Source organism: Alosa sapidissima, chromosome 3 (genome assembly GCF_018492685.1).
Source record: "Alosa sapidissima isolate fAloSap1 chromosome 3, fAloSap1.pri, whole genome shotgun sequence".
NCBI lineage: Eukaryota > Metazoa > Chordata > Actinopteri > Clupeiformes > Clupeidae > Alosa > Alosa sapidissima.
In genome coordinates this window covers 37,548,363-37,571,339 of record NC_055959.1, presented here as the reverse complement: position 1 = coordinate 37,571,339, position 22,977 = coordinate 37,548,363, and the positions used below count along the sequence as shown (strand labels likewise).

General features: G+C 43.9%; 3 protein-coding genes and 1 long non-coding RNA gene across 8 annotated transcripts in view; 2 read left to right on the top strand and 2 right to left on the bottom strand.

The window, feature by feature from the left end:
• Positions 1–57: 57 nt before the first annotated feature.
• On the bottom strand, positions 58–7,678 carry prdm9 (PR domain containing 9). Of its 4 annotated transcripts, none has more exons than XM_042085990.1 (7): positions 7,528–7,678; positions 6,465–6,566; positions 5,997–6,268; positions 5,737–5,804; positions 4,969–5,207; positions 1,192–3,291; positions 58–1,051 (listed from the first exon to the last, which is right to left on the bottom strand). In XM_042085990.1, the coding sequence occupies exons 1-6, from the start codon at positions 7,541–7,543 to the stop codon at positions 1,205–1,207; spliced, it is 2,784 nt and encodes a 927-aa protein (XP_041941924.1). In that variant the 5' UTR covers positions 7,544–7,678; the 3' UTR covers positions 58–1,051; positions 1,192–1,204. The 4 variants fall into 4 exon arrangements, with proteins under 4 accessions (XP_041941924.1, XP_041941925.1, XP_041941923.1 ...); XM_042085991.1 differs by having other exon boundaries at positions 58–1,191; positions 1,262–3,291; XM_042085989.1 differs by having other exon boundaries at positions 58–3,291.
• Positions 58–21,852, bottom strand: LOC121705179. The gene is made up of 4 exons (XR_006030726.1): positions 21,841–21,852; positions 19,247–19,250; positions 13,473–13,477; positions 58–757 (listed from the first exon to the last, which is right to left on the bottom strand). It is a non-coding gene; the product is annotated as an uncharacterized LOC121705179 (long non-coding RNA).
• On the top strand, positions 8,633–15,961 carry LOC121705178 (protein SSUH2 homolog). 2 transcript variants are annotated; one of them, XM_042085997.1, is made up of 10 exons: positions 8,633–8,661; positions 11,343–11,503; positions 13,355–13,415; positions 13,536–13,660; positions 13,970–14,032; positions 14,190–14,281; positions 15,086–15,178; positions 15,308–15,416; positions 15,572–15,682; positions 15,808–15,961. In XM_042085997.1, exons 2-10 carry the CDS (start codon positions 11,369–11,371, stop codon positions 15,952–15,954), a joined length of 936 nt encoding a protein of 311 aa, XP_041941931.1. In that variant the 5' UTR covers positions 8,633–8,661; positions 11,343–11,368; the 3' UTR covers positions 15,955–15,961. The 2 variants fall into 2 exon arrangements, with proteins under 2 accessions (XP_041941931.1, XP_041941930.1); XM_042085996.1 differs by lacking the exon at positions 8,633–8,661 and adding an exon at positions 10,135–11,226.
• samd14 (sterile alpha motif domain containing 14) overlaps positions 21,648–22,977 on the top strand; it is a 14,415-nt gene continuing 13,085 nt past the window's right edge. The window contains exon 1 of the mRNA XM_042085994.1: positions 21,648–21,873. The gene's annotated coding sequence lies outside the window, so the exon portion shown is untranslated. The remainder of the gene's footprint in view (positions 21,874–22,977) is intronic.

The following is a 22,977-nucleotide window of genomic DNA, read 5'->3' as shown; positions in this document are numbered from 1 at the left end:
AAGTAACCACAAATGAGCATTATTTGGGGGGTTATGTTTTGAATGAAAAGACACAAACATTTGACAATCATTTTAATTAACATCACTGTAATTAATTGTCCTCAACTAGACTGAAGGTTAATTTGTATTCCTGTGAATCCTACTTACTGTATGTTTGTGCTTCATATAACAAGATACTGAAAGCTCATTTCTATTTGTGTCTGGAAACATACAACTGAACAGGTCATAGTAAACCTGGACATCTTTCAGCAAGCATGAGAAAACATGTAATACACATTTTCTGACTGTTAAGTCAGTCTGATACACACTGACTATTATCTATTACTGTTAACAAGTGACATGAGTCTTGTTAGTAATGTGAGGTTCAGGCGATGACATATATGAATCCTTGTGTGTTCATAGACATAGGACGTCTAGGATAGAAGATAAAAAGTCTCTGTCCTACACTGATTGTCACAGCCGGGGCCTTCTTTTTTCCAGCAGGCCCGCACAGCAGGAAACCAAATCCGAAACACTTTTTAAAAAAAAAACTTCTCACAGTGCAAATACACTTTTGGTAAAAGATGGCGCAAATTGCAATCCCATATGCTTAATGCTTAAAACTTTGATAACTAATAGACGTTGCCATTCAATAATCTGCTCATTCAGTTATTGCATTACTGATTGTATCATTGTGATGGGGTATCATTACTATAAGGCTATAATTATTTATACATGTTAATATAGTTCTGTTTTGTGATGATATAATCATCATTTACTCATCAGGCTGGGCTCCACTGAACCCAAGGTCAAAGTCTGGCCCGGTCCTGTGTCAGTGTGTCCGCCTTTGAATGACCCTGTTCTCAAGGACAGCATTGTGTGGTGGTGTTTGGTGAGATGGTGACGACTCTTAGAGCATCTCAAGCCAATTAGTCATGAATAATCACCTTCACTTCTGCCACCACTCAGACTATCTATCTGAGACAGATCATTTCTGCTGCCACCCTCTCATTCCTTTCAGGACAGCGTCCTGTGGAGGGTGTTGCGTGAATTGTTCTCCATGCATGAAGGCCTTGCAGCGCGTCTCAGGAGGAGTGCATCTTGTGGAGGTGCCTGGTGAGGTGGTACTTGCGCGTGAAGGCCTTGCAGCGCGTCTCAGGAGGAGTGCATCTTGTGGAGGTGCCTGGTGAGGTGGTACTTGCGCGTGAAGGCCTTGCAGCGCGTCTCAGGAGGAGTGCATCTTGTGGAGGTGCCTGGTGAGGTGGTACTTGCGCGTGAAGGCCTTGCTGCACTGCGTGCAGTGGAAGAGCCGCATGCCGCTGTGGATCTGCAGGTGTGCGCGGAGGCTCTGCGGCCGGCTGAAGCTCTTGGGGCACTGCGGGCACGCGTGCGGCCGCACGCCCAGGTGCTTCTGCTCGTGCCGCTTGAGATCGCCGGACTGGCGGAAGCCCTCGCCGCACTGCGCGCACAGGTAGGGCCGCTCGCCGGTGTGCGTGCGCAGGTGCACGTTGAGCTGGCCGTAGACGGCGAAACTCTTGGGGCAGTGCGGGCACGCGTAGGGCCTCTCGCCCGTGTGCGTCCGCTCGTGCTGCCGCAGGCTGTAGACGTTGCTGAAGCGCTTGCCGCACACGTGGCACGGGCAGGCGCGCTTGCCGCGGCGGAAACAGTGGTGTGACTTGAAGCCCTTGACGCTGAAGAAGGTCTTCTCGCACTGGGGGCAGCTCTGGGATATCCGCGCCAACTCCTCCGCGTCACCCAACCCGTCGCCCACCTCCCCGCCCTCCCCCTCACTGCCTTCCTGCGCCTGGATGAACTCTGCCGGGTGGTGCCGCTTCACGTGCTTGTGCAGGTAGCGCTGTGCGGTGAAGGAGAACTGGCAGTAGGAGCAGGAGTAGATGGTGGCGGCGGTGGTGATGATTGGCGTGACGGCGGTGCTAGCATTAGCGCTAGCGTTAGCATTAGCGTTAGCTTTGGCACAGGCCGTCCGTCGTCCCTTGTGCTGGCGTCCCTCCTGGTGACGGCGGAGGCCGCTGGCCTGCGTGTAGAACTTTCCGCACGGGCCGCAGCAGTAGGGCTTGACCATGGCGTGGACGGAGCGCTGGTGGCGGCGCAAGTTGGACGGCTGGCTGAAGCGCAGGCTGCACTGGGCGCAGCTGTAGGGGCCCTCGCCGACCTGCACGCAGCCGTGGGACCGCAGCGACGCCGCGTCCGCAAACATGCCCTGGCACTCGCCGCACGTCAGCTGTGTGTCCGTGCCATGCTGGGGCAGCGGCGGCGCCGCTGGCGTCTGGGCGCGGCAGCCATGAGACGTAGCAGTGACACCGTCGCCACACACCTCTCCGCACTGGCTGCAGATGAACGTTTGGGCGCCAGGTGGAGGCTCGCTGTCGCCATCGCCCTGCTGGACCTTCTGCGGACGCTTCTGTTTGGGCTGGGTCGGTCGGGTCGGTCCGAGGGTTCTGGTGCGTGGCCTCCCCCTCCCTCTCTTCTGGGCGGGCGCTTGGACAGGGCCTCTCCTCGTGTTGTGTTTGCGAACGGGAGGCTCGTACGGTGGGTCTGACGGATCGCCCGGTTCCTCAGTGGCGTCTGACCTTTGACCCTGACCCTGTGCGTGCTGCAGCTCCATGTGCTCCTGCAGACTCTGCAGGCTCATGAAGGCGATGAAGCAGCGGGCACACGGGTAGACCTCCATGGGCGCCCTCGCCTCATCCCCATCAGCCCCTGCTCTCTCCTCCGCCTCCTCTTCCTCGTCGTCCTCCTCCTCTGTCTCTGTTTCCGGGTTCGGCAGGTGCTTGCGGGGGTTGGAGGACTTCCTCTTCCTGTACCAGTAGAGTTTGTCTGGATCGTGGACGGAGTTCACGTGGCGCTTGAGGTGGTATGCCCTCGCAAACGTTCGCCCACAGCGAGGGCAACTGTGGCCCTTGTCATTGATGGACATTGACGCCGATGACGTGTCTTTAGACCAATCAGAGTCACTCATCCTTTTCCAGCACCTCAGGCCATTCGATGGTTGGGATTGGTCAGATGTTTCCGACTGACAGGGAGCTCGTCCAATCAGGGATTCACTTCCCTGTTGGCCAGTGCCTGTGGTTGGCTCCATCTGGGAAGAAGGCGGTACATCTGAGCCCAGTAGGCAGATATCCAGGTCCAGGCGTGGGTCCACCTCTTCGAACTCGGACTCGACAGGATGGGTCTCCAGAAAGTTCTGGTACTGCTCTGCATGCGAGCGCCTGACGTGCGTTTGCAGGTAGGATTTGGCAGGGAAGGAAAACTGGCAGTAGGGGCAAGGCAGCGTCAGAGAGGAACCATTATCTAATAAGGCAAAAGAGCACAACAGGAAAATTACCATTATTACATTCAAACCCAACGTATGTCTTCACCAAGCCACTTCATCTAGCATGAGATGTGTTTGCATACAGTATATACTGTATATGTAAGGGATAATGCCCAACGAGGTGTCCATTATCAGAAATAAATGGACGACGCGGAGGTGCAGGGGCGCAGCTACCCATTTCTTGAGGGCTATGCAACAACAAATTGGCGCCCCCCCCCCCCCCCCCCCCCCCAAAAAAAAACACAAACTACTAGTAAAAGTAAAACAAGTACAACAAAAGGCCAATAATGTATTACATTATTGGAAATAAGAAATTCTGCCGATTTGAACTTGAAGTTAAATGTCGCATTGTCACTTTAAGAGAGTCTAAACGGTTCTCATAACGTCCTTTTGCCAGCTGTTGCTCACAAAGGATAAGGCTGGTCCAACTCTAGCCTTTGTTTGCGCCACATTGACAGCACAATATTAAGTTTTTAGTCTTCATTGTTAAGAAATGGAAACATGTAAATTTGGAAATGGAAATTTGGTCTCTGCATTTAACCCAATCGGTGAATTAGTGAAACACAAACAGCACACAGTGAACACACAGTGAGGTGAAGCACACACTAATCCCGGCGCAGTCAGCTGCCTGCTTCAACGGCGGCGCTCGGGGAGCAGTGAGGGGTTAGGTGCCTTGCTCAAGGGCCCTTCAGCCGCGGCCCACTGGTTGGGGCTCGAACCGGCAACCCTCCTGTTACAAGTCCAGAGTGCTAACCAGTGGGCCACGGCTGCCCACAAATATAGGCTGTTTCAATCGGCATATGCTTAGCAAACGCTAGTTAGTCTGGTAACATGAATAACGTGAACATAAAACGTGTGCCTCCAAGCACAGACGTCACACTTTAAATCCTACCTGTTGCTTTTCACCATCCACTTATTTAACTACTGTCGCATCCCTTGACATGTCATCTCATTTCCCCTTTCTTTTTCTATTTTAGCCCCCGACAGCTTTTGTGCTTTATACATCTTTTTCCATAGACGAAAACTCACTACTCGTACCTGCTCACTCAGCGCTCACGGCACCCCCACTCCCTCTTCTATGTCAAAATTCTATAATAGAATCTTATGAGATAGGGCGCCTACTAGCCTGTTAGTCCTCTAAAATGTTATTTAACATTGAGGAAATGCAGAAATGATTTAGAAACGTACAACAGTAGCTACATATAGAATACACCAAATATATTATTATTATTATTATTATTATTATTTTTACCATCTTAGAGCTAAAATCGTTAGTTTTTTCAGCTGTTTACAGTTGATTCCATTGTTGCGAAGCCTGCCTCCAGGCTCAACCGTCGTCCTACTATCGTTGTTATAATTACCATTCATTGTACCACAGCATTGATATGGAACGGCGATTAAACTTTTTTTTAGCAGATCTACTTCATAGGTGTAGTACTGTATATCACTTTTTAAACGACACCCTTTTCAACCTAGACCATGGTATAATATCTGACATTGCCTTTGCCTTGTTGAGTGGAATCGGCCTATGATCGGTCTGTGGTCAGCTGTGTTAGTGTCGGTGGATGAGCGTTTGTGGTCACCTGTGTTAGTGTCGGTGGATGAGCGTTTGTGGTCACCTGTGTTAGTGTAGATGGATGAGTGTTTGTGGTCACCTGTGTTAGTGTAGGTGGATGAGCGTTTGTGGTCACCTGTGTTAGTGTAGGTGGATGAGCGTTTGTGGTGCCACAGCTGATCCCAGGTCAGCCCCAGGCCCCTGGCGTACTCCTCAGCATACCACACCAGCAGCTCCTCGCCTGGCCTGATGGGGGCGCAACAGCGGAACAGCACTCGACCACCCTGCTGGAATGCAACCAGGTTCTGCTCGCGGTTGCTACGGGAACACATCACATACCTGCCGTGGAGGGTGGGGTGAGGGGAGAGGGAACAGCAGAACGAGAGAGAAAGGAAAGACGAGAAAAAAGAGAGAGAAGTGAAAGAGAGGATGAGACAGAAAGAGAGAGAAGAGAAAGAGAAGATGAGACAGAAAGAGAGAGATTGGACTGAGACACACATGTGTTGTTTGTGACAGCATACATTTTAAAGCAACATCATGGAAGAAGGTGTATTTATGCCCCTTGGTGTCAATATCAACACTATTTGTGATGAAAAATATCTTATTAAATCCACTCAAAATCAAGTGGGTCATGACCCTACACGATCAACATCATATAGTGCGATATCAAGCATTCCTGGCACACACTGGCAATGTTAAAGACTATTCTCTGTATTATAAGTCATTGTAGCAACAGAATAAGTTAGAAACCTTCATTTTAAGGTAAAATAAACTGCATTGTGTTGCTTTAAGCGGTCATGCCAATAAAGGTTTCAATGGAGTTCTAAGAGATGTTGAGACAGAGAGAACACTAGGAAGTGAGATATACCTCATCCAGTTGGAGTGAGTGTCTCTTGTAGCATCAATGAACTCGTAGTGTTTTTTCCCCCTAACAATCTGAATAAGACAGTAAAAGGAGTCAGATAAGCAACTAAAACACTTCATCTTGCATTAGCATTACATTATATAATACTATATTGTTTGGTAGGCTATGTATTGTATGTCTCCAAACGGTGCTACTCTTAACTTTAAAATCACACTAATCTTCAAATGAGAGCAGCGAAGACCAGTAGGGGAGAGCGTCCTCACCACCCAGGAGTAGACACTCTTCAGAGCCTCCTCCTCAGAGGTCGTTTCACCACTGTATGGCCCGAAATGCATTCCGACCGGCACCACCTGCCCCTGGTTGAAAATCCCCAGGCTGCTCTCCTTGACCCGTGACCTCCCAACGACCAGGCCAGCAGGCAAAGTGAGGAGAGCTCTCTGAGGGGTCCCAACCGAGCAGGGGAAGTCCAGGGCGAAGACTGGGGGACCGTGGACTTCACACTGACTCCAGAAGCAGCACTGGCATTTCTCACAGTCTGGGAGGGAGGAGAGAGCATAGACGACATCACTATGGGAGTACATGTATTTGTTTAAGAGACGCTTTTATCCAAAGCCACATATAGTGTATATGAATTATGTTACAAGGGCCATTGTTCTATAGTGTATATGAAGTATGGCCATTGTCCCTATGCATTGAAACATTCAAACTTCTTTTAGTTGCATCCAACTTACAGTAGTTGTCATCATCATATGGTTCATCGTCATCCTCAGGCGACTTTTCCACAGCTGTTGAAGCTGATACATCCTCCTGCGTCTTCTCAGCTGAAATCTCACCTGTGCCATCGAAAAGACAGTTAGGCCCAGATCAACACATCTGGCACAGTTGATGATATATATATACATACATACACAGTACACACATACACATAGTTGGTAATATAGATATAATTCTTCTATAATTCTAACTCAATATAGTTCTATATAATTGTCGCAGGTGATATAATTTATATAACGCATACGTGGCAATATATTAGAAATAATTTGATAGTCGGGGACCACTCGCACAGTAAGTGGAACTACATAATGCGTAGCCTATGTTTTACACTGTCTCTATGTAGGCTTATGTGAGATAAAACTCCTTAAATACAGATACAGGTCCTTGATCATATATCATTGATTCGTGGTCATCGATGTAACTAACAAAAGCCACTAATCTGTTGTCTGACCAGTTTAATTTGAAGATTTGTGAAACAAGCAATATCTGGACATCGGAGAAAGTTATGACAGACATGAAAGTTAGCCACCAACAGAGGGGCTATAACGAAAGCAAGTGTCATTGTTTCATGTGACAACTTTTGTTGTGCATCATAGCCTACGTGAAATGAAAACCCCATGAAGTTAGCAAGGCCTAGCGTGAAGGATATGGGCTTATTTCACATCGCTTTTAATTTGTTTAACATGAACCAAACCAACAGTCAGGTGCCATACTTTACATGAAGGCAACCTGGGTTGCCAGATGTAATATGCAAGCGAGCCGGTTGCCAGTTGTTAAAGTGCCTGATAAAATGGGCATTTACTAACAACCAAATAACATGATGGCACCGCTAAATAATAATGGCATTGCTTGCAGACGGTGTAATATGTCAGCTAGGTTAAACATCAACATAAGGTTTGCTAACTTCACCAGAATGTAACGTTAGCTGGCTAACGTTATCATTAACTTTAACTAACATTAACTTAGTTAAACAGCTGCAATATTCCAACCTAGCTGATTTGCCATTGTTCTACCACCAACCTGAGCTGGTAGACATTTCCTGTTCTTCTTAGTAGGACCTACTGGTTGCAATTAACGATGTTTATGACAACACGTTTCTATTGAATTAAATCAAATTTAGCACAGTGCTAGCTAGCTACCATAGACAGCTAGCTACTGATTCTCTAGTTGAAACAGGAAATTGTCATCAATGTTGTGGTGACATCATAGCACCATAGACTTTCTACCTGTCTATCCAATCATACACATGTTATCAACTATCATACTGTAAAGAGTGGGCTTCCACAAGCAGTAAAATAAACATGAAAGATCTCTATATTAGACATTTAAAAAGTGAAGTGACCCATAAAAGAAAAGATAGAAAAGTCTGTTGGGGTATCCTATAGCCAGGCAGAGATGCTCTGATCCTGACAGGCTCATCACTGACTAGGCCTAGCCTACAGCCAAAATAACGGCCGACATGATAGAAATATAAATGTGATTTTTGGTAGCTGTTGTTGTTGTGATGTAAATAAAAACAATGTGTTGTTGCTGTTGTTGTTGTTATGTTTATCATGCAAAACAGCAGTGCACAAGCACAGTGCAAAGTAACAGAACATTGAACTGGGTTGAGTAAGGCAATTTACTGCAATGGAACTGCAATTTATTCACTTATCTCTTGCAAGCAGAAACCTTTTCTCAATAAATTCTCCTATTCTCATATTTTGTCCACTGTATCAGTAAGTGTATAGATTTTTGTGTACACCCACCATAATGTCCAGGTTGCAGTCTGTTTAAATAGGATGATAAAGTATAAAGAAGTAGCCTATTTCTGTTCAAGGCACAGTGTCACATTGTGGGTTGGGTTTGGGTTTTGATTGTGCTTAATTGTTTATTATTTGTGCTTAATGTTTATTATTTGGCTAATCCTTATGAATATGATAGGCTACATACCAGTTTGTGTAATAAACACTAGTTTTTTAGTTCTGTTTAGCAGACATAGTTTTGCTTTTAATCTGGATTGCCTAACTAAAATAATAAAGGATCAAAACTATTTCATCATAGGCTACCTTCATACTTGATACATCATAGCTTTGGAGGCGGGACCTCAGTACTCTTTTTATTTGTTCACTGCTGCTCTCTACTCAGACTCCAGCATCACACAGGAAGGCCAAGGTAAGTCATCAAAACTATTAGATAGATAGATAGATAGATAGATAGATAGATAGATACTTTATTGATCCAAGAAATTCTCTTATATCATAATATATTCTCTTATATGATAATCTAATATTATCATTCTCTTTAAAAAGATTCATACTATTTTGAGCAATGGGCAGTGCTCAATACAAATATTCAGTACAATAATATGATAAACAATATAATAATATTCATAAACAATAATAATCATATACAAATGAGAGAGTATTTTGGATGGGATGGGATATATGTGTTACATGTTTTATGTGTTTATGTTGTGGTGCTATGGAACCTGAAAAGAAATGTGTGGAAATGATGATCCCCATGGGACAATAATGACTATCATATCTACTTATTAACTTTAAGTTGACATTATACATTTTTTCATGAAAGTTTTAGGTTTTTGCCAGACTTTGATATTTGAAAATGACTCAAAACAAACTCTATTTGATTGGCTGCCCTACATGGTAGCCATTAATTCCTAGGCATCAATGATAATGTTACCTTTAGTTTAAATTCTTAGCATAATTCATTTGTCATTCATTAATTTATTTGCCTTCTTTTAGTTGGTTGACAGTTGCTCCGCTATACTGTCACACACAGACATAAACACACACACACACACACACACACACACACACACACACACACACACACACACACACACAATCTTGAGATGGTGTGAAATGTAGGTTTCAGTAGAGGAGACTGCATGTTTATGCGCATCTTCATGTCTCCGTCAGAGATGGTAAAAGTTCACATTTTCCATACTCAAGTAGAAGTACAGATACATCTGTAAAAAAATACTCTAGTAAAGGAAGTGATTCAACTTCTTTACTCAAGTAAAAGTAACAAATTACAGACTCTGAAATGTACTGAAAGTGTAAAAGTAAAAAGTATCCGAGCCTTTTTGAAGGACCATTTTGTTTTTGTTAAAATAAGCGGACTGTAGCCTACAATGGTATATTCCATTTTAACAACTGTAACTCCGTAACAACTATTTCATTGTCCATATGGACACAAAAAATTAACTAACCCCTTTTTGCATCTTTATAGTCCCATTGATTTAGGTTCAAATCAGCCTTGATATTGGGAAAGCACAATGACAATTTATACCTTGCCTCAAATGCATTAACACAAAAGTAACAAAACTTTTGAAGAGAGTTTTGAAAATGTAAGAAGTAGAAAGTGCAGATATTTCGGTAACACTTTTCTTGACAGTATCGACATAAGAATGACATGACACTGTCATGAACAAACATATGACACTGTCATGACACATGAACCCTAACCCTAATCTTTTAACCTCTACCCTAATCCTAATCCTAATCCTAACCCTAACTCTAACCCTAATCCTAACCCTAATTTGTTATGACAAAAAACAAATGTCACTTAATAACAGAAGCGTTATGTCATAAACATTTGAGACTTGTATATGACACATTCATGACAGTGTCATGTCACTCTTATGTCAATACTGTCAAGTAAAGTGTAACCAATATTTCTGTGAAAATGTAGGGGAGTAAAGTGAAAAGTTGTTAGAAAAATAAATACTCCAGTAAAGTACAGATACCTGAAAATGCTACTTAAGTACAGTGCTAAGTATTTGTACACACACACACGGTGAACTACAGTATGGCAGGAGAATTACTGGCAAGTGCTGTATGCTGACTGACCCAGAGTCCAACAGGAAACCACAAAGTTGTTTTCAAGAGAGAGCGCCCGCAGTTCTCGGTGCCCTACATTTCTCAAACACACACACACATTTTAATGTTTTTATTTGGACCTTCAGGTTAGACAGGTAGGGTCTCGCGCCAATTACTCAAGGCCGTGCGGATGCATTAGTTTTGGCAACGCAACAGTCAATCAAGAAAAAAAACTCGCACACCATTATTTGCTGTTGAAAAATAAATAAATAAATAAAAAAGTGTTTAATCCATCAAGCCAAGGTGCCACCAAGTGAGGTGATGTACAAACGTTTCGGTCCTCAGACCTTAATCAGTGCAAACCGACCTTTGCACTGATTAAGGTCTGAGGACCGAAACGTTTGTGAGCGGGTGAATGAGTGGGTCCACCACTACGTTATTCAGTTCAGCTGTGGCGCTGCCTGGTCTCGCCCACTTCAGATGTATTTCAGTCCGATGAAGTCTAGCCCACACCTTAGTCCAACCTCACACCTAATCCCGCCGTTTTAATGTCTAGTTTGCCATTGCCATTTCACTACTGGTTACATCCTTGGAAGTCGTAACACAAGGGAAGTTCAGACACAAACGTTATAGCTATCTTTTCCAGACAGATCTGCAGAGCAAATTCAAATGTGCTAACAGGTTCATCTGGGTTCCCCCAGGGCAGGCTACCTCAACTGGTCCGTGGTTCTGGCCTGCCCTTTAATGGGGTCCAGTGTGCATTCCAGGCAGGGAAGGCAACACAAAGTTTTGCAAGCGCACAAGAAGTGTCCTCACATACCTGTGAACCTTCCTGATATACACCATCAACTGATTACCTCCTCAGGCTCCCAGTGCACACAAGAAATGTTCTCATGTGCGTGCAATTCCTACTGGTGCGCACCAGAATGTAATAATGATAATAATAATAATAATACAAATAATATTGTTTTGCCTATGCTTATGTATAGTATTTTCTGTATTCTGTAAAAGAAATAGCCTAGAGATTCCTCTGCAGCATGGCGTCATCATCCTTAACTGAGGACATGGCCCGAGAGGCCTTCATCGAGTACGCCCACAGCAAGTGCTGTTATGGTACAGCCCCGGCCAAAGAGATGGTCATCACTGGAATGGAGGCCTTCAACACATACAGGGTATGGATGTCTCTTAAGGCGCACACACCGACACAATTACCGGCCGTTTGACAGTCTGGCAAGGTCGGTGACGAGTCTGTTCCGTGTGTTCTGTGTCGTCATCAGTAGGAAGGAACCGTCGGCGTTCATTTTGGCCAATTTGACCTGTCGAGTCGGCCAGTGGGCAGTCAGACTCAATGACCAATCTGATTGGTGCATGCACACACGCACACGTGTACACACACACACACACACACACACGCAAGCATGCATGTACGCACACACGTAGACACACACACACATAAGCACGCACAAACATGCATACACACAGACAGACACACACACATACTCATATACATAATACATGTGTGGAAGAGCTGAGGGGTTATTGATTCGCCATCTAGGGGACTGCGCCCCAAGAAGTTTAGTTTTAAAGGGGTGGTTACTCTCAACCAGTGACACAGGTTCGCATACATCAAGAGACTGAAGACGTGATTTACAAAAAAATACAAAGTCTTTTTATTAAGAGATTGACAAGGTACCAACAGAGTGATCACTCCTCACAAGCAGACATGAGCAGCTATACTATGTGTGGACCATGGAGGCGCAGGGCCCGGAGAGACTACTCAGATGGATAGTGTGGGGAGAAACAGGGCTGTAGCTTACCACGGCAGGGGTAGACTGAAGAGGAGGGGGACGGGTCCAAAAGCACACCACACGTGAACACAGCAAGATCAAAATACAAAAGAAAAGAAAGCAAAACCCTGGATGTGCACAAGATAGAGGACCAGTGAGGGAAGGGCTCCACCACTGACCCACTGCTCGAGGTCAAACAGCTCCTGTCTTCCACACACACCAAGAGAGAGAGAGAGAGAGAGAGAGAGAGAGAGAAGCATACAGTAATGTGTATACTTATCTTTTATGCTCACAGAGCCCTGGGACTTCCACTTACTGTAGTACTAGGCAGGAGGTCCCTGCATGCTGCCCCAATGGTCCACTGCAAAATACACACAACCACAAGATTCCAAGGCCCACGCACACACACATGCACATGCCCCTCAACCGCAGACACACACACGCGAGCACATGCACCTCCACCTCCACCGCAGACACACACACTCACAAGCACATGCACCCCAACCACAGCCACAAACACACACACACACACACACACACACACGCACATGCAGTCAACTGTCCTAGTTAGGGGAGTGAAATGAAAAAAAAGAAAATAAACAAACAAAAACAGTACACAGCGTGAAGACAACGGACACAGAAGTAGGCCTAAACCACGGCCGGAGGGGAAGCTAGCTGACTGGACAGCAAAGGTTAGCCTACGGTAGTAGTGATGCAGAAACAAAGCAGCAGCGGCGAGGCCTATGTGCAGCCACAATCTGGAGCACAGCACAGGCTTCAGTTAAACGTCACTGTCTGGAAGCCCAGCTAATCCAAGACCATGACAGGAAGGGCTACCGAACAGTGCTTAATGGCACGATTCCAAAGAATATACGCTCAAGGCTGGACGTGCAAACAGTCCACTGCCAAGCGAAGATGCGCTCTTGTAGTAGAACGATGCAAGAGATCCAAGCAGTAAACCCAGCTCCAGCAAGGCCCAACCAAACTGCCCGGAAGCCACCCAAACACAGAAGCTAGCTCCTCCAGCGACAATGGGAAAACGGAAGATGCACTGTCAGCTGATACCTAGCCTTATAAATATACTCGATGTAGGGTCCGCCCCCTTTATTAATGTGCCCACCTCCAATCTGGCCAGCTGCCAGAGGGAAACAGGGAAAGCACAAGCTACCGTACTACACATGCATGCACGCAAGCAACAGTCAATGCTCCTGCTTACCCTAAGGTTTGTGTTTTCAGTATCGCCTTGTGACATTCTGTGAGACCAGATCTACTCATCAGAGCTTCGAACCCTACATTGGTAAAATTCCAAAACCATGACTTACTGTATCATTAATCAGAGAAAGTGCTGTTCCACCATGGCTTAGCCACACTTCATGCACTTTAAGAGTTATTTTTTATTTGTGTGTGTGTGTGTTAGGGCAACCTGTCGATGCACCCTCCAGAAATGCAGTTCCAGACATTTGGGACATCCCTGTGCAGGCTCCAAACTTCTTCGAGCACCATAAAGAAAAGGTCAGAGTGCCCCACACGTCATCCGTGAAGGTATGCTGAGATGAGTCCATTTCCTCTTGCTCTCTCACTCTGTATCTTTCTCTCTAAATGAAGTTCAATTCCATTACATTCAATTCAATAGAGCTCTGTTAGAATATCACCACTTTGTATAGCCAAAGTATTTCTAATTATACAGGTTAGTGATTGTAATGGTCTCTCTCTACAGTATATTGAGTGTGAGTGTGTGGATTCATATTAAATTCACATTTCACATTTACATTCACAATTTCACATTCACAATTCACATGTCATGTATATCTGTGAGCAATGTGATGACCAGCTGTCTCTCTGTCCTGGCAGCGTTGTCCTCCTTGTCTTGGAAAGGGCAAAATCCTTTGCGTATGTTGTGCTGGACTCGGGAATGTGAGACACACACTCACACACACACACACACACACACACACACACACTGTTAAAGTAATGTGACAATCCCAAATACACACAGGTGTGCTTAAAGTAAAAGCTCTGTGTGATAACATCAACAGACATCACTGTGTTTTGCTGTTTGTCCTCGTAACAGAGACTCTGCATGTGCGGTGGCCGTGGTTACCAAATATTAATGGATGGACGGCGCTATCCTTGCATGGCATGTGGAGGAAGGGGACGAGTCATGTAAGTCAGTTATTTGTACTTCCCGTCTGGTGGAAACACTATGGAGGCGGAGCACACCTGTTTGTCCATTGGCTTCCAGTGGTTGTTGCCCCTATCATGATGGCGGTGTTATTTACGTAGGTTCTGGAGCCCAATGCGGCATCTACCTTTATAATATATGGAATGGTATCACTAGCCTGACATTGTCTGGTTATCATGCTAACATATCTGCATGGGCATCATAGAGCATCTGCACTTTGGCATCAACACAGTCATTTCTTCACATTCTCTTGCTCTGTCATTTTGAATATTATAAGAAACTACATGAAGCTCCCCCTCTATGGTAGGGTGTTGCCTATAGGCAACATTGCCTATTTTGCCTTGTTGAAATAAAATGAGACATCCCTTAAAGAAGTAAATACCTCTTTAAGAACTGGACAACTCAATATTAACAAATGAAAATGCAAAACAGTGGCCACGTGCCCCACAGGCGGCTATTTTGACCCTTCTTTCAGCACATGCACATGTTTGGCTGGGTATCATATTTTCTCCCTAGAAAAGTGTGAATTTCCCTCAAGTTTACATTCTATGTAATGTTTTCCATTATGGTACAATGTTGCCTACAGGCAACGGTTTTATACAAATAAAATGAAATATATATATATATATATATTTTAATTTTCACTATTTTTGTCTAAGTGACCATTTTTAAGCAGGAAAAACATTACAAACATTTGTTTTACCCATTCAGATCATTCAGATCAAATAATAGAGGTTTGAGTTAGAGGTTTGTCTCTCCATGTGTATGTACCTGTGTGTCCACAGCTGCTGTGGTTGCCGTGGTCAAGGCTTTAGTAAATGCATCTGCTGCCTTGGCACAGGGAAGATCCTGGAGTTCACCAAGCTAAAGGTCAAATGGTGAGACTGTCATCGTATATGCCGTCATCTCCACTGAATGACTCCTCAGCAGCACGGATAGAACAGTGCTTCAAAATGGCCAGTGATACAAATCTAATGGGTCTGGCTCCATGGATGTGTGTGTTGCAGGACTAATCACACAGATAAGGAGTATGTGGCAGAGCAGGCCTGTGGCATCAGAGAGGAGAAACTTCATAAAGTGTCGGGGAAGAGAATCTACAAGGATACACATCAGCTGGTAATAGTCATCAAGTGTGTGTGCGTGTGTATGTTTAGTGAATGCATAGGCATACTGAGGTGTGTTTTGTCATAGTTTGTGCACATGATTGGTCGTAGAATGTTTAGTTCTTTCCGAGCTCTCTAATCTGTGTGTGTATGTGTGTGTGTGTTTAGGTAAATTATGTGAGAGACTTTGCTGATCCTGCTGTGGTTGAAGCATCACAAAGGCTGGTGAAAGAACACCATAATGCCTTCATCTCCAATCACTCACGCATACGGCAGCAGGTAGCATGTGTGTGTGTGTGTTTGTTTTTTTGTATGTTTGTTTGTGTGTGGGGGGGTATATGTGTGTGTTTGTGTTTTCTGTGTGTAATATGTTTTACGTTTCTGTCACGACTGCATTGTTTCAGCGCCAGACCATTGAGCTGATCCCCATCACTCGTGTCAGCTACACGTGGAAGGGGGAATCCTTCGAGTACCTTGTGTTTGGGGAGGAGTGCAAAGTGACCACTGAGGACTACCCTGCCTCCTGCTGCTGCTGCTGTGTCCTGTTGTAACCACTTGTGAAGAAGGCTGCAGTACACATCTAATCCAGTAGAGGGTGCTATGTCCACGTACTGTGGCGTGTATGGACGTGCACTGCAGCCCGAAGTGAAATATCTTTTTATTTTAGCACACATGAAAGAATACAGAACACAGGTTAAATGAAAAACACCATGAACGTAAAAGCTTTGATAAGAGAATGCAGGAAAGCTGAACGTAAGTGGAGAAAAAGTAAACGTCAAGTCCACTATGACCATCCTAATCAATACCTTTGCAGTTTTAACTTTATAGTTGTGCAGAGCTAGACAGCAGCATTTCTCTTAGACAACCAACAGAAGCATCCACAAAACCTGTGCTCTATTTGTCAGGAGCATCCAAAACCTGTGCTCTATTTGTCAGGAGCATCCAAAACCTGTGCTCTATTTGTCAGGAGCATCCAAAACCTGTGCTCTATTTTTTTTCTTTTATTTACCCCCCCCCCCCCCCCCCCCCCCCCCCCCACAACGGAGGACTATTATATCCTTTTCTTTTCTCTGTCTCTTTTTTCTTACTTTCTTTTCTTTTTTTCATTATAATAATGATCATAAGGAGACAATACAAAAATACATCACTCATGAAAAATAAGAAAATAATCAACAAATAATAATCAACAAAAACAGTAATGACCTCCTCCCTCTGCTTTTAGGAAGTGTGCCTATTTCATAAAACATTCACTTATTTATCATATTTATTTATCTATTTGTCCATCCACCAATCTTATTTTTCAATCTATCCATCTTTCTGCTTCTTTAAGTTTAGCCCATCTTTCAGCATACATAACCTTTTTTGATTCATATGCCATTTGACATTCAGTTTTACAACACAGTTTAATTTTTAAATCTATTAATATTAATCATATTTTTAGATGTTGATCTAAAAATAAATATTTTTCCAAAGTAGAATAATTATATTTTGTATAGCTTTTGTCTCTGACAGGTTACCAAGTAACACTGTAAACATATCTATATAATGTAATGTTATTTTTAGTTTATTTTCTAACCAAAATAACGCAGTTGTTGAACAATACCAAAATAAATGGTCTACTGTTTCTTCCTCTTGACAGAAACGACAGTTTGGAGATGATTCTATTCCCCATATGTAAAGCATTTTATTAGTTGCCAAATATTTATAGATCAATCTGTATTGGAAATATCTTGTTTTATTATCCAATGTTGTTTTGTATACATTTCTAAATACCTGTTTCCATTGTATGGGAGTATCCAACATTCCTTCCCAACTTGCGAAACGTTCATGTGGTATATTCACAATCTTATTTTTTCCCAAATAAAAAGAATATATTTCTTTCTTTATTTTAATTTTAGCGATCCATTTTGCTGTTTTCTTATGAGGTCTACATACCAAATATGATCCCAGCATTGTCTCGTTTTAAATGTCAGGGCCCTCGGAAGTCTACCAATGAAGTGTGGAGATACATTGAGCCTCGTAAATGGGTGTAAAACAGTGATTTATTTGCATGGCTAGCCCGATGCCGAAGCACCACTATTGAAAAAGCTGTTGGTAGCATCGGCTAACTAGCGCCAGATTTTGGAGTGCAGGGGACAAGCCGAGATGGGCTATAAGACATACGTTCACACTCGGTGTTTCAATACACTTTAGGTCAATATCACACCGGAATTCTCTTTTAAGTATGAAATATTAGATTTTTCTATAGTAAGATGTTCATATTGTTTTGGCTTTTGCTCCAATTAATCCAACTTATCCTGTGTTGTTTCTGATTTATCTATATCTAAAGTCATAATTTCAATTTCTTTTTTGATGTTCTGTTATTTTTGTTTATATAATTTTTGTCTGTGTGAAGCCCATTTTATTACATGTCCTCTAAAGGCACATTTAAAGGTATCCCAAACCATAAGTGGGTTTGCCGATTCAACATTATCTATAAAAAAAAAATCTATAATAAATTGTTTAGTTTTTTCTACAAATACACCATCGTTCAATATTTTTTGGTTAAATGTCCAGTACCCAGGTCCTCTAGGATATTCTGACATTTGCATATGTATATATATATGTTTCCACTCTTAAGCTTTTAGACTTCATTCTTTCTTTGAGTGTATTGCTTTTGTTGTATTTTTTTGAGTGTATTGCTTTTTTTGTATGTGAAGCACAATAAATTCTCTCTGTATGAAATGACGGTAAATAAACTTGCCTTTCCTTCCTATATTATCTGCCATATTTCCCACCTCTCTGGGCCAGCGGACAGCACCTCATTCCTGTGCTTAAAAGGCCCAGTATACTTAACTCAGTGGTCACTGTGGGTACAAGATACTATATGACGTCCCCGGAGTGTCAGCACTATACTAGCATCTGAATGCACCACGAGTCACAGTCTTCTCCTGAACACCAGGTGACGCTCTCAGCACTATGTATACTAGCATGTGAGTAGTGCACCACAGTGAAAGTGAAAGCATTAATATGCATCACTATGTCCCTACTGCTTAATCCAGCCGCGAGCACACACACACACACACACACACACACACACACACACACATCTTGTTAATACACATTTTAATGTGTATTAGTAGCCTATACTTTATGGCCTTTTTGCCTTAATTCAGATAGGACAGTGAAGAGTGAGAGCAAGCGAGAGAGGTAGACGGGGTGTGATTGGGAAATTGCCATTGCTCAGACTCAAACCCAGGTACCCATGGGCACCCAGACCTGTACAGGGAACTTTCCCCCTGTGTTCAGAGCATTGGCATACAGGCAGAACTTTCCCCCTGTGTTCAGTGCATAAAAGCTGAACTTTTTCCCTGTGTTCAGTGCATAAAGGCAGACAAAAAACACTCACACATACCTATATTTCAATACACACTCAACACAAACAGACTTCATCACACATACTTACAATATTACCTGTGAATGCACCTCAATGTTACGGAACTGTGAATATTAAAAAAGATAAACGGTGGATCTGTGTCCCTGAATCTGACCGGAATCACACTCCATATCTGACCACTCAGTCAGAACCTAGATTAGCCTAGAGTCCCAGTCTCCGCCACATCCCCTGTTCATTATTTCAGACTTCAGCTCCATCAACCCACTTAAGCCCTTACTACACCATCAGCCATAAACATTGATTGATTGAGCAAGCCATATGCCATGGGAACCAGGGCCTCCTGTGGATGCCCTTGGCATCAATATTTAACACTATCTTGCACTAAAACGGTACACAGTTCATCAAAACACAACTAAAAAGGTCATGATTCTGCCTGATCAACAACGTTACGTTAGCCTGGTTGACACCAGACTGAGATTCTCAAAACTCAGTTTATATTGAGAGTGGGTCTGGGAAGTCTTCATTGACTTATGACTTTCAGAGACATAACCAGCAGTGAAATTACATTTAAATGGGTGCATTTACCAAATCTTTTCAGAAGTGGAGCAAACACATTTTTCTTGTAAACAAAGGTTTTAAACGCAGTTGTTTGCTCCATTGCAAAACAATACATATCGACGATATCTGTTTAACTCTGTCACCATCAGCACAGCTATTGGCTGTGTTGAATGCACTGCATTATCTGTCATACAAAGCCCGCCCCATGCCTGATAAGCAATTGATTGTGATTGGATCCTGGGTTTTTGGTGATTCAGAAACGGGCATCAATGGGATCCTTTCCAGACGAACATGCAGAGCAAATTCAATAGTGCAATATCATAGGACCATACATAATGCAATATCATAGGACCATACATAATGCAATATCAAGTATTTCAGGGTGCACATTGGCAAAATCATAGACTTTATAAATCAGTGAAATACATGGGTTTGGAGCTCTTAATTTAAGGAAAAGGAACTGCATTGTGCTGCTTTAACAGCCAGACTGCAGCAGGTGCACAACTGAAGCGTAAACATAGTTTTAGAAGACTGTGCTAATTTCTTAAAAAATGTACGCTCTGCTCTCACGTCTGGTGTAGCCAGTTAAATTGATTATAGTGGAGGCAGTAGAGTATACTGTATGCTCCTGTCTGCTCTCACGTCTGGTGTAGCCAGTTAAATTAATTATAGTGGAGGCAGTAGAGTATACTGTATGCTCCTGTCAGCATGGACGGATTATGAGCCACAGAACCCATGGGCACCGACATGAAAAGCCCCTGTCCCCCATACACACATAAAACAGATATCCAACCCGAGAGGCCCATTCAGATATCAGGGATGGAGAACATAGTGACTTCACGCAGACACCCGTGAGCCCTGGGGCCCCTGCACCTGGACCTGGGCCCGCTAGGCCCGTTTGGTAATCTGTCCCTGCCTGAGTGATCCTCGGGGCTGGTGTCCTCAGCGATGGCGCTCCTCAGCGATGGTGCTCCTCAGGGCTGGCGCTCCTCAGCGACGGTGTTCCTCAGGGCTGGCGCTCTTCAGCGATGGTGCTCCTCAGGGCTGGCGCTCCTCAGCGACGGTGTTCCTCGGGGGCTGGCGCTCTTCAGCGATGGTGCTCCTCAGCGATGGTGTTCCTCGGGGCTGGCGCTCTTCATCGATGGTGCTCCTCAGCGATGGTGCTCTTCAGCGATGGTGCTCCTCAGCGATGGTGCTCCTCGGGGGCTGGCGCTCTTCAGCGATGGTGCTCCTCAGTGATGGTGTTCCTCAGGGCTGGCGCTCTTCAGCGATGGTGCTCCTCAGCGATGGTGTTCCTCAGCGATGGTGTTCCTCGGGGGCTGGCGCTCCTCGCTGCAGCTTGCTATCCCACTTGCTCCTCTCAATTTGCATCACTCACTACATGCACGGATGATTCTGTGGAAGCATTAAAAAACACATACAGTATGACTTAACCATTGTAGGCTTTAATCTCCAACAATGATGACAACAAGCACCGCACTGAGGTAGACTAAGGTGTCACTTATGTGGTTGTGTGTCACATGTATCAGCCATTGTATCATTGAGTTGTTTCGCAGTTTTATGTGGAATGTTGGCTGTCATCCATGTACAGTATGTATTGTACTGCTGAGTTGGATACTAGCGCTGTAACAATTAATTGATTAATCAATTAGTGTTAAACTATGAATTATGTAATCGCCAACTATTTTGATAATGGGTTTGTGTCATTTTATCTAAAAATGATCTGATTGCAGCTTCTCAAAATGTAGTAATTCAGCTTTACTTGCTCCTCTATCACAATATACTTTGATTTAATCATTTAAATATCTTTAGTGCGTGGACAAAGCAAGATATTTCAGGTAATAATATTGAGCTTTGGGAAATAATCCTTAGTTGCAGCCCTAACACACTCACACTCTCTCTCTCTCTCTCTCATTATAATGTCAAAACTCCACAAATGTGTACCCCCCCAGGAAAAGCCCATGATGTAAGGAGGTCATAAACACTAAGCCTTTCTGCCACTGTCCTGAGGGAATGCTTGTTGAATGCATGTGGGTCAGAAGTCAGAAACGATCTGCAAAGAGCGCACCACTTAGGGTGCCATGGCTCTCATCCCTCCCCCATCACTCTCTCTCTCTCTCTCTCTCTCTCTCTCTCTCGCTCTCTCTCCCTCTCTCTCCCTCTCTCCCTCTCGCTCTCTCTCCCTCTCTCCCTGTTGCTGATCCTTCTGTTTCCTAGTCAATCAGCAGCTCTCCCTCGTTCTATTGTCCCCTTTCTCTCTCTCTGTATCTCTCTCTGTATTTCTCTCTCTCTCTCTCCTTTTCTCCTTGCCTTGCTCTCTCTCTCTCTCTCTCTCTCTCTCTCTCTCTCTCTCTCTCTCTCTCTCTCTGACCTTCATAGGGAGTTGGCTGCCTGGTTGTGACTCTGTTCAGTGTGCGTGTCTGAGATGCTGGAGAGCTGCCCCGTGTTTCCCGGCCGAGAGGAGATGAAGAGGGGTGGACCTGCTCCTCCCGCCCTCAGGAACTGACCACTGCCCCACTGGCTCAAACACTGACCGGTGAGTCCATCTCAGCTCTTTTACTCTTTTATGGGTCTGCACATTTGAAATATTATAGAATTCATTAATGAAACTCTGTTGGATATTTGGCTGAATTTATTAGTAAAATTCTATCTGTACGATCAAAATATGATCAGATTCATTAATAAAACTCGATCTGTACTGTTGAATTTTGAATCTTTTTGAAAACCCACTATTTATTTTAATATTCAAGTTCTAGCATTTCATATGTATCATCTTTTATGTGTTATAATTTCTGTAAAAGGTTTATTCATATTTCAATTGCAGTAAAATTATGACTTTGGGTTCATAACAATAGGTCATAGGGGTTCGTAACAATAAGTGAATAGTTATTTGAAATGGCTCATATATTTCATGAAAGTGTTTTGTGTGAATTGTCATTTCTTCCTAAGGATGTAGACATGACATCAGTGTGGTCATTTTGTTCGGTCTAGTGTGTGAGGAGGCAGTGGACATGCCTGACAAGGCTAATGTATTTCCTAGTGTGAGCCCGTGGCAACACATTGCACTGCGCGCATGTAGACGTCCACTGATCAGATACAGAAGTCATTTAAAAGCTTTTAGCCCTCTCCCTCTATCACTCTCACCCTTTGTCTCTCTTTCCACTCCTTATGGCTGTCTTATGTGTGTGTGTGTGTGTGTGTGTGTGTTTGTAATGCAATGCAATGTTGGTTGGGGGTTTCATACAGTAGCTATTATCTGATTTTATCACTACAGGATACATATATCCATTTCTATCACATCCATCTAACACACACACACACACACACACACACACACACACACACACACACACACACACATAGTGCTAGTGCTAGTCCCTCTGGCAATATACAACATAGCCAGACTTTCATAACTCACAGACATTATATGTGTTTGCAATTAAGTGTGTTAGTTTGTGAGTGTGTGTGTGTGTCTCTGTGTGTGTGTCTCTGTGTGTGTGTGTGTCTGTGTGTGCGCATGTGAATGTCAATGCGCATGTATGTGTGTTTGTGTGTGTGCCTGTGTGTGTGTGTGTCCATTTACAGCTCTGTTATTGTGTGTATCCTTATGTGTGTGTATAAGCATGTGTGTGTTTGTGTG

Excerpts from the sequence above, each read along its gene's own strand:
- prdm9 (XM_042085989.1), bottom strand. Across the intron at positions 6,269-6,464 it reads ATATGATGATGACAACTACT|ACTGTGAGAAATGCCAGTGC; the intron begins GTAAGTTGGATG and ends CCTCCCTCCCAG. Across the intron at positions 3,292-4,968 it reads ATCCACCTACACTAACACAG|ATAATGGTTCCTCTCTGACG; the intron begins GTGACCACAAAC and ends TTGCCTTATTAG.
- LOC121705178 (XM_042085997.1), top strand. The coding sequence starts at position 11,369 with ATGGCGTCATCATCCTTAACTGAGGACATGGCCCGAGAGGCCTTCATC. Across the intron at positions 11,504-13,354 it reads AGGCCTTCAACACATACAGG|TATCGCCTTGTGACATTCTG; the intron begins GTATGGATGTCT and ends TTGTGTTTTCAG. Across the intron at positions 13,661-13,969 it reads CCCACACGTCATCCGTGAAG|CGTTGTCCTCCTTGTCTTGG; the intron begins GTATGCTGAGAT and ends CTGTCCTGGCAG.